At 44.3% G+C, this 16,727-nt stretch overlaps 1 protein-coding gene across 1 annotated transcript in view; it reads left to right on the forward strand.

The window, feature by feature from the left end:
* Positions 1-16,727, forward strand: part of si:dkey-22o22.2 (neural-cadherin) — a 221,494-nt gene that overhangs the window by 141,473 nt on the left and 63,294 nt on the right. The window contains exons 13-16 of the mRNA XM_031319640.2: positions 6,481-6,730; positions 10,214-10,341; positions 11,553-11,739; positions 13,475-13,618. Coding sequence (XP_031175500.2) covers positions 6,481-6,730; positions 10,214-10,341; positions 11,553-11,739; positions 13,475-13,618 — 709 coding nt within the window. The remainder of the gene's footprint in view (positions 1-6,480; positions 6,731-10,213; positions 10,342-11,552; positions 11,740-13,474; positions 13,619-16,727) is intronic.

The raw sequence follows: 16,727 nt of genomic DNA on the forward strand, positions 1-16,727 counted from the left end.
TAGTTATGACTGATGACTGATGATTATGTCGATACCTTCAAGTCAAGTGTTACCAAATCTTATTTAGTCTTGTCTTCTTAGTGACATTTTGTTTTCAAATGGTAAAAGTATAAAGCAGTCCTTCCAGAAAAATGCAGTGTTTTTTTGTGATTGTTGCGGGCAAAAATCCTTGATTATGCGGCACGTTTTCTTAAAAAATGCGATGGAATATGCGGGATATTTATGCAATTTTATGCGATGAAATTGCGGGAACTTGCAAAAACTGCGGTTTCCTCATGGCTTCATCGCGGGGTTTGCAGCTTTTCGATGATGTTCACGTCGCGTAATTACATCACTTCATAACGTTCCCATGGCAACAGGGGAAAATGGCTGCTCTTGTGTGAAGTAAACGCAACATTTTTCAACTTTCTGCTAAGATATATGTGAATTTTTTGCAACGAAAATGCGGGGATTATGAAATCATGCAAGCCCTGGCATAAATATGCGGACTTTGTCTGATTACGCATTGAATTATGCAATCGCATAATCACGTTTTTCTGGAGGGACTGATAGAGGGAAATTTCACAGTTTAGAGCTATAGTCTGTAGTTTCTGTCGCCCCCATGAGGAAATCTAAGTAAGGACAACAAAACTGTTGGCGCATCCACATGATACAAGCCTTCCGTGATCACACCCCACCCCCCACCCCCTCCTCCTCCACGCAGTTGCTAGTAGCCAAGGAGGACACGGAGGATTAAAAAACGATGAAGAGGTCATTTTCTTCACTTGAGTTTCTGCGCGGGAAAGTCACCGGACGCCACAATCTTCTGAACATAGTCATACTGAGAAATACAGAGAGAGTTGTGCTTCGTAGCAACTCATTTGGCAATGGCTTGAATGTAACAGACGTTCATTAAAGCAAAAAGGTATGGTAAAGTGTTTTTACTGTTGAATTGTTTAACTTTTTTGCAGTTTTTTCTTTAAATTCAATAATTGCATCATCTTTCCAAAAGTCAACAAGTAATCGTGTAAAAGCTCGTGCACTCCTTTCTGTTTGTATTCCGTTTACACAGCCAGGCCTGGGTATTAACACTGATACAGAGCTAGGTGACAGAGGAGATGTTCACTGAATTTGACAAAAAAGGGTATTGGCTTGACATCGCTTACTATACATTTAAGGAAACCCCGTATCAGAATCATCAGTTGTAGTTAATGTTGACCTTAACAGACCCCCTCCCCCCACCCCTCTCTTCAGCCGACAGCGAACATGTGATTCTGACTGATGTGTTTTCCAGCTGCTGACTCACAGTCGACCACCAGCAGCACCGGTGGAGAACGATCCGCTGCGATATCTCCGCAGGCGTTCAACGGAGGGGGATGATATGGTCAGCTGATCGGCTTAGCTTCAGCACACTGCGCTCATGTCTAATGAGATGATTTCTCATTAGTGCAGATTCGCATGATATGCTCCGCTGCCCCCCCCCCCCCCCCCACCCCCGGCCTGCTGCAAGACAGAGCCAACGCTCCGCCTCCGGAAGACTAACAACATGTCCTGACTCCATAGGCGTAATTTACAGGGGGGATGGGGTGGTTACAACCCTCCCAATAATCAAAACTGGCCAGTGCAACCCCCCCAAAAAACCTATTATAATTTCCTTTACATAAATAAAGACATTTGCACCACAACTTGATGCAGGAAAGGCACAAATTGGTGCAGAAAAAATCACCAGAATGCAGGAAAGGAAGTGTTTGACGTTCACAATTTCTTTTTTGAAAGTTTTCTATTTTGCTCAAAATTGGAGATCTCAACCCCCCTCCCCAATGTTGAACCCAAAGTTACAACCTTGCCTGACTCGACTCAAGGGCTAATAATATATAAAAAGATATATACAAAAATATAGAGAGGAAAACTCATTTAAATGCAATAATTTAGATCAGTTTAAATGATGGAATAATGGCATTAGAATGTGCCAGAGGCCACCAAATTTGGGCTATTATGGCCAAATATTTCTCTGAGGAGGCATGCCCCCGGACCCCCCTTACAAGTTAAATGTTAGCAGGTCTCCCATTGGCCGAAATGTGGCACTTAAACAGTATGGAACGGTTTATGGAAATGTCTGTGTTCCCATCAATCATAAATGAAATGTCAGTCTAGTTGGAATCTGTGATTAGGAGAAACAAATGGAAGAGGACTTTTCAATAAAAAATCCTCCTCCTGAACAATCTGTCTCCCTCACTTCTGAAATAACGGCTAAGCCCCTGATCACTGCGAGTTTTTCCGGTCCTTACTAACCAGGTGTTCTTGCTATAAAGTCAAACATGTTTTCGGTGTGGGTTCGGCTCCGCCATGGTTGTCCGAATGAAGCCAGTTGATGCGGTCCGGGCATCTGGATCCTCCTTTGGAGGTTTTTTCAGGCATTTCCACCTGGTTGGAGACCCCGGGTTAGACCCAGAACACGCTGAAGGGATTTTATATTTCATCTGGTTTGGGAACGCCTCGGGATCCCCCCCTAGCCCTGACGAACTTCCGGCAAATTTGAGATTTGCTCTGCAAGTCAGTCTGGCGAAGAGCCCATTCAAACCCATTTCCAATGTCCCCAAAATCGAGGCACCAATCACAACCGTTGAGGCGGGCTTTACGCGACGACGATAGCGCAGCGACGGCGAGCAGCTTTTTGTTTACATTCAACATGACGGCTACCGAAGCGCAGCGTCATCTGGATCGTTGGTCTGATTGGTTGAAGGACTATCCAATGCGCCCAAAGGCATTTGAGCGGCGTCCGTTGGTGACGCCCCTTTGGAAATGAACTGTCAATGAACCTTCCCCAGACCCACTCTCAGTTACAACTGAGAAGGGTCTGGTGTCAACCAGGCTAGATCCCCCCAGGAGGAAATGGAAAATGTTGCAGGGTCGAGGGACGTCCCCTGCAGCCGCCGGCGGCCCCGGCATTGGATAAGCGTCAGAAAAAATGGATGGATTGAACTTTGATGTTGGCGTGTCTTTGTATTCCCCTGTGTTTATGTGTGTTTATGTGTGTTTATGTGTGCGTATGTTGCCTTCCTAACATGCTAAGTGGCGAGCTAAGCCGTGAGAGGTGCGGTGTGTTTGAGCTGAGAGGGTTTCGGTGTTTGAAGTGGCGGACAGCGTTTCTCACTCAGCGTCTCTCCGTGTCGCCGCCAGGAAACATGTTTGGAAAATCTACCCAACAAACGATGAAAAACTAACCGGATGGATTGTGATGAGAAATGTTAAAGGGTTAATGTGACCAATAATCCTCGACGTTACAGTGATTTCATTTTAAAAAATCTGTCGCAGCAAAGTCAATCAGTAAAATGTGTTCAGGGATGTGTGAGTACAGCTCTCAGTCAGTGTCGAAATGTAACTAAAAGTACAACTTTGATACATCTGCCCTAAGCATCTTCGTTACTCATTACTACAAAATAAAATCAGGATCAATTTGCCAGATTGCAAAAAGAAAAGCAGATCTGGCCAATCATTGTTCCTAGATTATGAAGATAACGTTAAAGAAAATGCTTTGTGAAAGATTCCTTCTCACAAAAAATGAAAATTCAGTTGTTCTCTTTTGTCAGAGTTTGAATTTGATGTTTTAAGAAGGTGTGGAAACCCGGAATATTATGCTTTACTATAAGGAAGTCACAATACAGTTTAAAATCAAAGTTTTCTTTCACTTTAGCTTCTTACTAGGTTAATTTAATATCAGAAAAATGCTTTTGATACTTAGTAAATATCTTAGACTAGACCGGACTAGACTTTTACTCAAGTGATATTCTAAAAGGAGACTTTAAGTTTTACTCTAGTAAGTCATTTTTGTGGTGAGATACTTGTAGTTTTACTCAAGTATTGCTTTCAAGTACTTTATACTGTACAAGACTGCTCTCAGTACAGTAGAGTGAGGTTGGCATCTCTCAGCCGTGGATAACACAATGCTTCCCTGGAAAGGTTGGGAGCATGTTAAAAGCTTGCACGCACGCACGCACACACACACACACACACACACACACACACACACACACACTCTTGAATGTCAGTTTAAACTACAGCCAAGAGAATAACACAAGTCTTAAAAGCTCTGCTTCTGGTGGTTCATACACATATACACACACACACACAGACACACACACACACACACACACACACACACACACACACACACACACACACGCACACCGAGCCAAACATTTTCCAGTGAATTCACACGACGAACTTCAACAAAGCAGAAACTGAAACCCTTTTTAGGAGTTAGAGACAGAGAAAACTCTGTGACTGCTGTGTTCCCATAGAAGGACTGAAGCGCAGCTCCGACCGTTGGAAAGATGCATTCTTCGTAGCGCCGTTGTGTATCTTACCCGGTCAGATTTTCACTGAGGGTTATGGTTTATGGATCTGGGAGCCGTTGAAACCGTTATGAAGACGGACGACCTCGCTGTCGACAGCAAACAGCTGCACGCTACCGTCAGCCAGTCACCGTGAGCCAGGACGACGAGTCTTTGGCTTCTTTTGTTCTTTGATGGATTGTAATGAGAAGTGGGAGTATTTGTTTTGTAGCGCTAAAGATACAACGTTGAAAGCGTCAGAGGATTACAGAGAGGTTTGAGGAGCTGCGGTTACTGGATGAGCTGCTTTCATTCTTTCTGATATCCGTCTATGAGATGAATTCTGGTTACATTCTCTACAACCAGTAATTAAAATCCACAATCCAGCTTCCTTTAAAAAAGACGTGACTGTAATAAGCACTCTTATTGATTTGCTGCTGAATTTTATAGCCCTGAATGTAAGACTGGGCCCCTATTCAATGAATCTTGTCACCTCCAAATATCCAAGAAATACAAAACCTGCACCAGATTTGGCGTGTAGTGAATAAGATCACATGCAGAATAAAAATATGCACGGTGAAGCAGAAGAACTACAAAACGTGGCCCTGTAGGATAAAGTAAAGTTGGCCCCACACTAATTGGGCCGATTTGAAATTTGAAATTTATTGATAGGAGGATAACCCCTTGAGATGAAGCATGTTGTTTTCGAGCGGGTCCTTGAGACAATACAGCACATGTACACTCACACTCGCTAAAGCTCCAGCGGTCGCAGCGCTGCCTGGAAGGAGCTGTTGAGGGCAAAAAACACCGATAAACATTATCTTCACTCGAGTTTCTGTGCGGGAAAGTCGCCGGACGCCACAGTCTTCTGAACATAGCCATACTGAGAAATACAGAGAGAGTTGTGTGGCGCTGTGTGGAGCAACTCATTTGTCAATGGCTTGAATGTAACGGACGTGGTGTGGTGTTAGCAGAAGTACAAGTAGAAAAGTAGAAAAGAGTAGAAGGGAACTCTCAAAAATGGAAGAGATCGAGTGGTGCGTCCTCGCAGAGAAACATCTTTAACTGAACTCAGATGTGTGAGCGTGGGAAGAAAGGACTTTAACAGAAAAATTGAAGACCGGTTGGGAAGTACGTTTCCCGGCAAGTTTGACTTTGTAGTTGTTTAAGTAAGACGAGAATCCTATTGCACTGCATCTACGGTGTGTGTTCTTCATATTCTGCTGATATTCTATTAATTGATCATTATTGAAGTTTGATTTTGTTGTAAAAATGTTTCTTTCACATTCAGAGAGTTGAAACCACGTCCGCCTCGCCCTGATTCCTCAGAAGCAGGAAGGTAGAGCGATGCGTGTCCACATATAAGTCACCGTGTCTGTGAGATCTGATTAGCCGGCCCACCCAGGTATGCGTGACACCAATATTATCCCCCGTGTCATTTCCTGTTGATTTGCATTCTCTCTGCTCCGAGGAAACAGCGTGATCACCAGCGGTCGGCCGATACTGGTTTTTCAGGGCCAATACCTATACCGATTATTAGTAGATAATGAAACTAAGAACCGATATTTGGAACCCGATATGCATTTACAGTAACGTGTGCCTGTGTGCGAGCGTGTCTCTCTCTCTCTCTCTGTCCCTCCGTCGGTCTCTCTCCATTTGCCTGATTGCATGTCTCGCTGTAGACACAGCTGAGAAGCAAAGTCAGCCAAAATCCCCATAAACCTGGGTGTTTTATTTTGAAATTTGTTATTTTTTTGTATCAGACTGCACTGTGGCCTTCCTGTATGTGATTACCTGCCTGGCTTGACACACCTGCCAGCGACTCGAAGAAATAGAGCAGGCGGCGAAACGATTGCTGCAGCGTGCAGGCCGGCCGCTCCGTGCCTAAACACAGCCGGTGTGGCCAGACAGATTGGATGACATGGGCACCGAAATGAAAATAGCTAAACTTCACGGCGCTTAGCAGCAATCATGGCGCTACCGCGTGCAGTGTGTTTCTGGCCTAACTCTGCAAGCTAACATTACATAATGCAGATACAGATAATCTGCAAATTGCTAAACAAAGGCCTCGATAATCGGCCAGGCTGATAATCGGTCGATCTCTAGTGAACACTCACTCACAGATCAATCTCTCTCTCTCTCTCTCTCTCTCTCTCTCCCCCGTCAGACCATCAAGGCGACGTCACCGCTCGGGGACCCCCGGGTCACCTACAACCTGGAGGAGGGCCAGGTGCCGGAGACCAACATGCCGGTGCGCTTCTACGTCAAGCCCAACCGGGCGGACAGCTCGGCGTCCATCCTGGTGGCCGAGAACCTGGACTACGAGAGCACGCGCTTCTTCACGCTCCGAGTGCGAGTCCAGAACGTCGCCGCCGTGCCGCTGGCGTCCTTCACCACCGTCTACGTCAACGTGACAGGTGAGACGGAGGGGAGGGGCATGTTTGTGTGATCTACTGCCTACTTTATGTTTGCTTGTTTGTTTACTTTTGGGGATGACATGGCTTTTGTATTTGCTTATAATACTTATTAAGGTGAGAGCTGCAAAGATTAATGAGTTAGTTGTCAACTACTAAATTAATCGCGTAATAACTATTTTGATAATCGGTTTGAGTCATTCTTTATTACAACTTCTCTGATGATTGTGAATATTGTTCTAGTTTCTTCTCTCCTCTGTGAACTGAATATCTGAGTTGTGGACAAAACAAGACATTTGAGGACGTCATCTTGGGCTTTTTGGGAAACGCTGATCCACATTTTTCACCGTTTTCTAACTAATCCAGGGGTGTCAAACTCAACTTCCCTAAGGGCCACACTGCGAGGGGCCAGATTTTACCCACAGGCCTTGAGTTTAACACGTGAACTAATCGATTAATCCAGAAAATAATCAACAGATTGATCGACAGTGGAAATAATGGTTAGTTGCAGCTTTATATCACAGCTCCTATTAAAATTCTATCTTTCTTTCTGCGACTTTTGTTTTACGCTCACAAAAAAAAGAAGTCATGGTTCAGATCTGCAGCGGAGGGAAAGAGGCGTTCAGGGAACAACTGAAACTCCATAATGAGCGGCGCTGCTGGAAGACGACAGAGAGAATGAGGGCTGAGAATAATGAAAGTGTAGTTCACATCGTGTCTGTCATCTCTGGGAGTAAACTGTAGCGGCTGGTGGCGCACGCTCCGTGCACATCGCCTCCCTCGCTGTAACCGTGACTCGTTTCCCAGCCTGCATCTGTAGGCGGGAGGGGAAGAGGAGAAAAAACACTTCCTGACTTTGATTGGCTCTGAACAAACCCACATCGGACGCTGCAATTGGCTTAGCGGTGCTTGAAAGTGAGCCGACGAGCTGCTTTGTGGACTCTTGGCCGTGTTTGGAGGATAATTCCTCAATAATAAGTCGTTTTTCATTAATGGGGAGGAGGGGGGGGGCAGTCCAACTTCATTTTCTGATGCACCTCTGCTGTGTCACTGTTTCTCTTTTTGTCTGTCTCTTTCTGAATAACAAGGGCTGCAACTAACTATTATTTTCATTGTCGATTAATTTTCTGGAGTAGTTGTTTGGCTTGTGGCTCGGCGGTAGAGGGGTCGCCCCTTAACCATAAGGTTGGCCCCCTAACCGTAAGGTTGGCCCCTTAACCATAAGGTTGGCCCCCTAACCGTAAGGTTGGCCCCCTAACCGTAAGGTTGGCCCCCTAACCGTAAGGTTGGGCCCCTAACCGTAAGGTTGGCACCCTAACTGTAAGGTTGGCGGTTCAGTCCCAGGCGCCTTCTGCCACATGTCATAAGTGTCCCTGAGCGAGACACTGAACCCCAAGTTGCTCCCCGGATGCTGTATGTATAGCTGTCCACTGCTCCTAATTAGGGATGCGATCGTTCATTTTTGTTGAGATTGATACCATTTTTGAGACTGCTTAACGATCCAAGTCTTCATCGATACTTTTCTGTTATTTGGTGGAAAGTCGCGACGACAAATTCTTAATCTTAACAGGACTATTATTGTTTTTATTGCAAAAACTGTGAGTCTGTGACTGTTTGATTTCTTCTGTCTCTGTTTTTGTTTTAACGAGCTGATTAAGCGGCCCACAGAGCAGTGCTCTCGGTCTCAGTCCCACTATGTTTTGAATGATTTGGGGGGGGTGGAGGCTAGACATAGCGTTATATGATCCACTAGTCTCGATAGCAGCGTCGATAAGCTCGGACCTTATTGCTTTGCGGGTTTTGAGAAATTTGGAACCGGGTCCTTAATAGAACCGGGTCTCGAGACCCATCCCTGCTCCTAATACTAGGATGGGTTAAGAATGCAAAAATACAATTTCACTAGATTGTACTGTGTGTATGTGACAGTTAAGAATACAGATCTGTTTTTCTGTAAAATCTCAGAAAATGGTGAAAATGTGAATCACTGTTTCCCAAAAAACCCAAGATGACGTCCTCAATTGTGTTGTTTTGTTCACGAAAAATAATGACTCCAACTGATAGAGCTGTGTATTGGCAAGAATCTGGCGATATGATACGTATCACGATACATGGGTCACGATTCACTATATTGCAATATATTTCGATACGGTGCGTAAGGCGATTATATTGGGATTTTTTTAAAGTATAATTTTAGAAAAACCTAATATTTAAAAAACGACATGATGTGCATAAAAGTCAAAGAAGTTTACTTTAGGTAAACAATTCAGTACACAGAAAATCAAACTGCCAGTTTGGGATTGTGGTTCCGAGGTTCTTAGTGAGCTAATGTTTATATGCTAAAGTAGGCCAAAGTTCAGCCATAGCTACATTGTTAGCTTCTAGCAAACAGTCAGGCACTGCTAGGCACTGTTAGGCACTGTTAGGCGAGGACACTAGTGGTGCGTCTCAGCATAGCCATCTAGCGGTAGGGGGTTTAAACACAACATAAACGTGAACCACTGTCTTACATGAATATTTTTCTTTTTTTTTAATAATAAAAAAAAGTGATATTGCCTTTTTGAAAATCGATATAGTATTGCAAAATAAAATATCGCAATACTCAAGTGTATTGATTTTTTCTTAAACCCATACCAACCGATTAATCGATTATCAAAACAGTTGGCGATAAATGTAATCGTTGACAACTAATCAATTCATCTTTGCAGCTCTATTCTTTACTTTTTAATCTTCTTCAATCTTCAATCCCATCTTCTTAGTGATACTTTATTTGAATTAATATCCGTCTTCTTTTAGGAGATCGCTTTCAGTTGTTTGTTAGTTTAACAATAAATTATTTGAATTATCCTTGACCTGTTTCCGCCTGTCCCTTGTTTTTCCCCTTTGGTTTATTTAATGTTTTGTGTCCTCCACTCCTAGACAAAATAGGGACTTAACATTGGTGTATTTGTATTTATTATAAGGATCCCCATTAGCTGACGCCTAGACGACCAGCTAGTCTTCCTGGGGTCCAAAACAACATTTAATCAGACAATATTAAAACATTTCATAACATATACAGAAAAGAAAAGAAATACAACAATGTCTGCTTACAGAACTAAATAACAAACATTTAAAATTAACAATTAAAATTAAATAAAAACAATAACAAACCAAGCAAATAGAGAAATATCTTGAAAACAAAGTTATATATTACAGTATATGACATGGCTAACATTAAGGTAGCTCACATAGACAAAGAACAAAATCTATCATGATAGGTGTAAATATTGCAAAAAGCAGAAACTTTCTTCTGTCTTGTTTTTGCTTTTTTGTTTCTGTCTTTCCCGCCTTTTTTCTCTGTCACTTTTGAATCCAACTTTATCGGCTTCAATGGACGTGACAGACTGCATATGTTCTCCTGCCAGATCCTGCAACTACAAAATGTTTCTTTTTAGAAAAAGGATACATTTAGAGAGAAATGTTTCTTCCTTCTCTGTCTTCCACCAGACGTGAACGACAACGTTCCTTTCTTCCTGTCGTCCACCTACGAGGCCACGGTCCCCGAGGGAGCCGAGGTCGGCACGTCGGTGGCTCAGGTGTCGGCCACGGACCTGGACTCCGGTCTGCACGGGATGGTGAGGAACGCCTAAACACTAGAGATCAGTCCTTCCAGAAAAAATGCGGAGTTTTTTTGTGATTGTTGCGGGCAAAAATCCTTGATTATGCGGCACGTTTTCTTAAAAAATACGATGGAATATGCAGGATATTTATGCAATTTTATGCAATGAAATTGCAGGAACTTGCAAAAATTGCGGGAACTTGCAAAAATTGCGGGAACGTGCAAAAATTGCGGGAACTTGCAAAGATTGCGGGAACGTGCAAAAATTGCGGGAACTTGCAAAAACTGCGGTTTCATCATGGCTTCATCGCGGGGTTTGCAGCTTTTCGATGATGTTCACGTCGCGTAATTACATCACTTCATAACGTTCCCATGGCAACAGGGGACAATGGCTGCTCTTGTGTGAAGTAAACGCAACATTTTTGAACTTTCTGCTAAGATATATGGGACTTTTTTGCAACAAAAATGCGGGGATTATGAAATCATGCAAGCCCCGCATATTTTGCGCGGAAATCGGCAATTTATGCGGCGAAAGTGTGGCGTATTTGAAAAAAAGCGCCCCCCGCATAAATATGCAGACTTTGGCTGATTATGCATTGAATTATGCGATCACATAATCGCGTTTTTCTGGAGGGACTGAGAGATGTTCCGATACCTGGATCAGAAAAGCCTCTGATACCGCCTGAAACGCTGGTATCGGCAAGTACTGAAGTTTACGCACCGAGCCGATACCACGTAATTTAGCCCTGAAGAAAATCTACTTTAAAGTAGTTTATTTATGTTCTTCCGTTATGACTGACTGTCAAATTGGAAATAATAAGAATAAAAGAAAGGTCTGCAGCGTTCATTGTTTGTTTGTTCATGTGAAAGCGAAAGTGAACGTTTTGACAAGAAACAACAGTATGTGGAGTTAAACTGGACGGGCCCAATAACCTCTGAATAGTTCTACTTGTTGTTAAATTGCAATGTGAGCGGCAGCCAACGGGGGGAGGTGGTGGGGGTGCATTATGTCGGCAGGATAATTTAAAAGGCAACCGCGACTACATTGTGCGTCTGATTTCTATTTCTGATATCGTGGCGGCAGAAAGTTTACCACGGCAGGCCGCCACTACCAAATCAACATAGAGGAAACACTGCTGCAAATGGATCACATGAAGAAATCAAACGGCTCTAGCGTGTAAAGGCTTTTATTCTTCTACTTTAACTTGTTACTTCGTCCCTCTCCAGGTCCACTATGTGATCCTGAAGGATGAGAGCGGCGACTCTCAGTTCTTCAGCATCGACTCGCGCAGCGGCGCCATCGTCACCCGAGCGTCCTTCGACCGCGAGCAGAAAGCCTCCTACCTGATCGAGGTCCAGTCACAGGACGGCTCCGAGTCGGACAGACCAGGACAGCAGGGACACCCCAACACTGGTAACACACACACACACACACACACACACACATGCACACACGCACAAACGCACAGACGCACAGACATATGCACACACACACACACACACACACATACACACGCACACACATACATACACACACACACACACATTCACACGCACGCACGCATGTACACACACACACACACACACACATACATACACACGCACACACGTACACACCCACACACACACGCACGCACACACAGATACACACAGACACATACACACTTGCACACACACATACATACCCACTCACACACACACACACACACAAGTACGCACTCACACACCGACACACACACACACACACACACACACACACACACACACGCATGCACGCACGCAACGATACACACAGACACATACACACTTGCACACACACACACACACACACACATACATACCCACTCGCACACACACACACACACACACACACACACACACACACACACTCACACACAGACACACACACACACACGCATGCACGCATGCACATACATACACATTTACGCACACACACACACACACACACACACACACACACACACACACACACACACACAAGTACGCACTCACCCACCGACACACACACACACATGCACACACGCAACGATACACACAGACACATACACACTTGCACACACACACACACACACATACATACCCACTCGCACACACACACACACACACACACACACAAGTAGGCACTCACACACAGACACACACACACACACACGCATGCACATACATACACATTCACGCACACACACACACACACACACACACACACACAAGTACGCACTCACACACACGCACGCACACACACAAACACACACATACAGAGTCATAAAAGTCTGATTCTCTCATTGTTGTGCTGCCAGTAAACAGAAAATAATTTGGCACAAAAGCAGTCGAAGCAAATAAATAAATAAACATAATAAATAATATATCCTACATGTCAGTGGAAAAGTTTCTCTTAGTCTCTCTGAGGGGTAGTATAAAATATATTAGGCGAAAATGCACTTATAATGGGGGAACAAGTCGTGAGTGAACAATAAAAACATTCATGAATATTTTGTGTTAAAATAGTCCAAGTTCTAAGTTTATCCTTTAAACTTATTTAGCCGAATATTTAAACAACTGCGGGGCGTCTCACTGATGACAGATAGCAGTCTTGAAACACGGCAAACAAGGAGAAGCGACAATTATTTAGTTAGAAATCGCTGTCGCCAAACCCACCAGACTCCATTGAAATGAACAGTAGTTTTATCACCGCAAAACACACTTCATTCAAAATTGACAGAAACAAAATAAAACTGTCAAAAGCCGTCTTGGTTAGTCTTTCCACTGTTCCAACAATCACCACTCTGGTTTGGTTAAAATAAACCCCTTTATTCTACCATTTACATTTGAAAATATGCTTAGCTATACACGCTGAAAATACTGTTTATTTAAATGGAGTCTGGTGGGTTTGGCGATTTCGGGGCTGTTTCTGGCTTTCGGCTGCGGCGCTCTTGCTCAACACTGCTCTAATTTCAAAAATATGTTGTATATGTTCCCGTTAGTCACTTAGACACAAAAATATTGGAAATTATGGTCGAGGACGAAGTTCTCCTTTTAAAGGGGCAACCCCGGAGGTCCACAGTATTTTGGGAAAAGACACTGAACTGTTTAGATGAAGCTCATCCTGAATCCCTCTGTCCACCTCTCAGACACGGCGTACGTCAGGATCTTCGTCGCCGACGTCAACGACAACGCCCCGGCGTTCGCCCAGCCGGTGTACGAGGTGAGCGTGGAGGAAGACAAAGAGGTCGGCTTCGTCCTCATCACCGTCACCGCCAACGACGAGGACGAAGGTGAGACGCAGCTGTCTGTCTGCCTGTATGTCTGTCTGTATGTCTGTCTGTATGCCTGTCTGTATGTCTGTCTGTATGCCTGTCTGTATGCCTGTCTGTATGCCTGTCTGTATGTCTGTCTGTATGTCTGTCTGTATGCCTGTCTGTATGCCTGTCTGTATGTCTGTCTGTATGTCTGTCTGTATGCCTGTCTGTATGCCTGTCTGTATGTCTGTCTGTATGTCTGTCTGTATGCCTGTCTGTATGTCTGTCTGTATGCCTGTCTGTATGTCTGTCTGTATGCCTGTCTGTATGCCTGTCTGTATGCCTGTCTGTATGTCTGTCTGTATGTCTGTCTGTATGCCTGTCTGTATGCCTGTCTGTATGTCTGTCTGTATGTCTGTCTATATGCCTGTCTGTATGTCTGTCTGTATGTCTGTCTGTATGTCTGTCTGTATGCCTGTCTGTATGCCTGTCTGTATGTCTGTCTGTATGTCTGTCTGTATGCCTGTCTGTATGCCTGTCTGTATGTCTGTCTGTATGTCTGTCTGTATGCCTGTCTGTATGTCTGTCTGTATGCCTGTCTGTATGTCTGTCTGTATGCCTGTCTGTATGTCTGTCTGTATGTCTGTCTGTATGTCTGTCTGTATGTCTGTCTGTATGTCTGTCTGTATGCCTGTCTGTATGCCTGTCTGTATGCCTGTCTGTATGTCTGTCTGTATGTCTGTCTGTATGCCTGTCTGTATGCCTGTCTGTATGTCTGTCTGTATGCCTGTCTGTATGCCTGTCTGTATGCCTGTCTGTATGTCTGTCTGTATGCCTGTCTGTATGCCTGTCTGTATGTCTGTCTGTATGCCTGTCTGTATGCCTGTCTGTATGCCTGTCTGTATGCCTGTCTGTATGCCTGTCTGTATGCCTGTCTGTATGGCTGTCTGTATGCCTGTCTGTATGCCTGTCTGTATGTCTGTCTGTATGCCTGTCTGTATGCCTGTCTGTATGCCTGTCTGTATGCCTGTCTGTATGCCTGTCTGTATGCCTGTCTGTATGTCTGTCTGTATGTCTGTCTGTATGCCTGTCTGTATGTCTCTCTCTCTGTCCGTCTGTCTCTTCTCTTTGCTTTTCTGTTCTTTTCTGCTCACGTTTCATCCTGTCTTCTTGTCTTCTCTTCTCTAGACGTTCTTCTCTTTGCCTTTTCCATTCTTTTCTCTTCTCTTTTCTTCTATTGTCTTTCTTTCTCTGCTTCTACCTTTTCTCTTATCTTATCTCCTCTCCTTCCCTCCTCTCCTCCTCCCTCCCCCCCTCGCCTTATCTCGAATCTCATACTCTCCTTTCTTTCTCTCCTCTTTCTTCTCCTCATCTCTCCTTTCCTCTCCTTTTCTCCCTTCCCCTCTCCTCCTTGTCTTCCCTCCTCTCCCTCCCTCCCTCCCCTCCTCTCCATCTGGCATCTCATACTCTCCTTTCCCTCTCTCCTCTTTCTTCTCCTCATCTCTCCTTTCCTCTCCTTTTCTCCCTTCCCCTCTCTCCTCCTTGTCTTCCCTCCTCTCCCTCCCTCCCTCCCCTCCTCTCCATCTGGCATCTCATACTCTCCTTTCCCTCTCTCCTCTTTCTTCTCCTCATCTCTCCTTTCCTCTCCTTTTCTCCCTTCCCCTCTCTCCTCCTTGTCTTCCCTCCTCTCCTCGCCCTCCCTCCCCTCCTCTCCATCTGGCATCTCATACTCTCCTTTCCTTCTCTCCTCCCTCTCCTCATCTCTCCTTTCCTTTTTCTTTGTCTCCCCTCCTCTCCCCTCTACTCCTCCTTCTCCATTTCCCTCCCCCCCCCCTCTTCTTCTTCTCTGGCTGTCACAGCTCGTTAGCGAGTGCTGTTGCTCCCTTGAGGTCGACAGTGTTGATGTTTGTCTCTTTGTTTGTGTTTGTCCCTCATTCCTCTTCCTCCTCCGCTCCAACCAATCAGCAGCGGGAGGCAAAGAGAAATCTGAGCACAACAAAACAAGCGCCTCTCTCTTTCTCTCTTAATGACGGCTCCAAGCCTCGGGGGTTTTCTTTACTCTGAGTGAAGACGCGGAGAGTGACGTCTGATTATTTATTTTCTGTTTTTAATCTTTAACCTTTATTTGTTTCTGTTCTCCACATTCACACCCGGCTTCGTGTTCATATTTCTGTTGCGGTTCCGATTCCCTCTGGAGGTCCCCAAACTTCCCGCTGCTTTCAAAGTTTGATCCGGTTTTTTTTTTTCGAATTTACTGTACATGTTAAAAATAGAAAAACCAGAAACAGTTGAGTGCAGACCAAACTCAGCGAAGGCTTCGCCAACAAGATGTGAGAGTAAAAACTAATAAAAGTAGAGCCAGAGTCGGAGAGTCGGAGGTTTGTGTCTCCGCATGTCGGCTGGTGGAAGCGATCAAAGAGTTTATTAATACCCCGATGACTCACAGACACTTCATATGACTCATAAAGGTGACGTGATTTATGATATGATGATCATGACACACTCCCCCTCCTTCTGGACCACCATGGGACCTTAAAACCATGGGACCCTTTTAAATTGAACTTAAAGAAATGGCTAACAGGTAATCAGGACTGTCAACATTACATGTAGACACTAAATCTTGCTGCTATCTTGTTTTTCCTCTCCTGCCTGTTTGTGCCACTTGTGCTATGCCTACGAGGTTGTCTGTTACATGGACTGAACGTTTGGCCTGTGTGTGTATGTGTGCGTTGGTATTGATGTTGATAATGACCATCTGTTCTTGTTTATATGTTGATCTTGTCATTTTTTTATTTTGCACATTTATAGTCAATTTTACTTGTATTGGGCTAAACCTGTATGTACTATTGTAATCCTTTTATCTTTTTAGGTGTGACATTGTACCATCTGTCCAGGGACAGCAGATGTAAAATAGCGTTTTGACTAATTCTGGCACATTTTACATTTTTATATGTATTATTAGTGTGCATTGTCCCTGTTAAATAAACCTGAAATAAAATAAATAAAGGGTTCGGAGTAGTTTCACCCTAGGGTCCCCCCCCCCTCCCCCCAGAAGCTTTTTTTTCCCTTGGTCTAACATTGGACGAGTTAGTGCTATCAGCCGAACGGCTTAGTGCAGGCGCTAACGGAACCAACGGTGTATCTT

Source organism: Sander lucioperca, chromosome 10 (genome assembly GCF_008315115.2).
Source record: "Sander lucioperca isolate FBNREF2018 chromosome 10, SLUC_FBN_1.2, whole genome shotgun sequence".
In the NCBI taxonomy this organism is placed as follows: Eukaryota; Metazoa; Chordata; class Actinopteri; order Perciformes; family Percidae; genus Sander; species Sander lucioperca.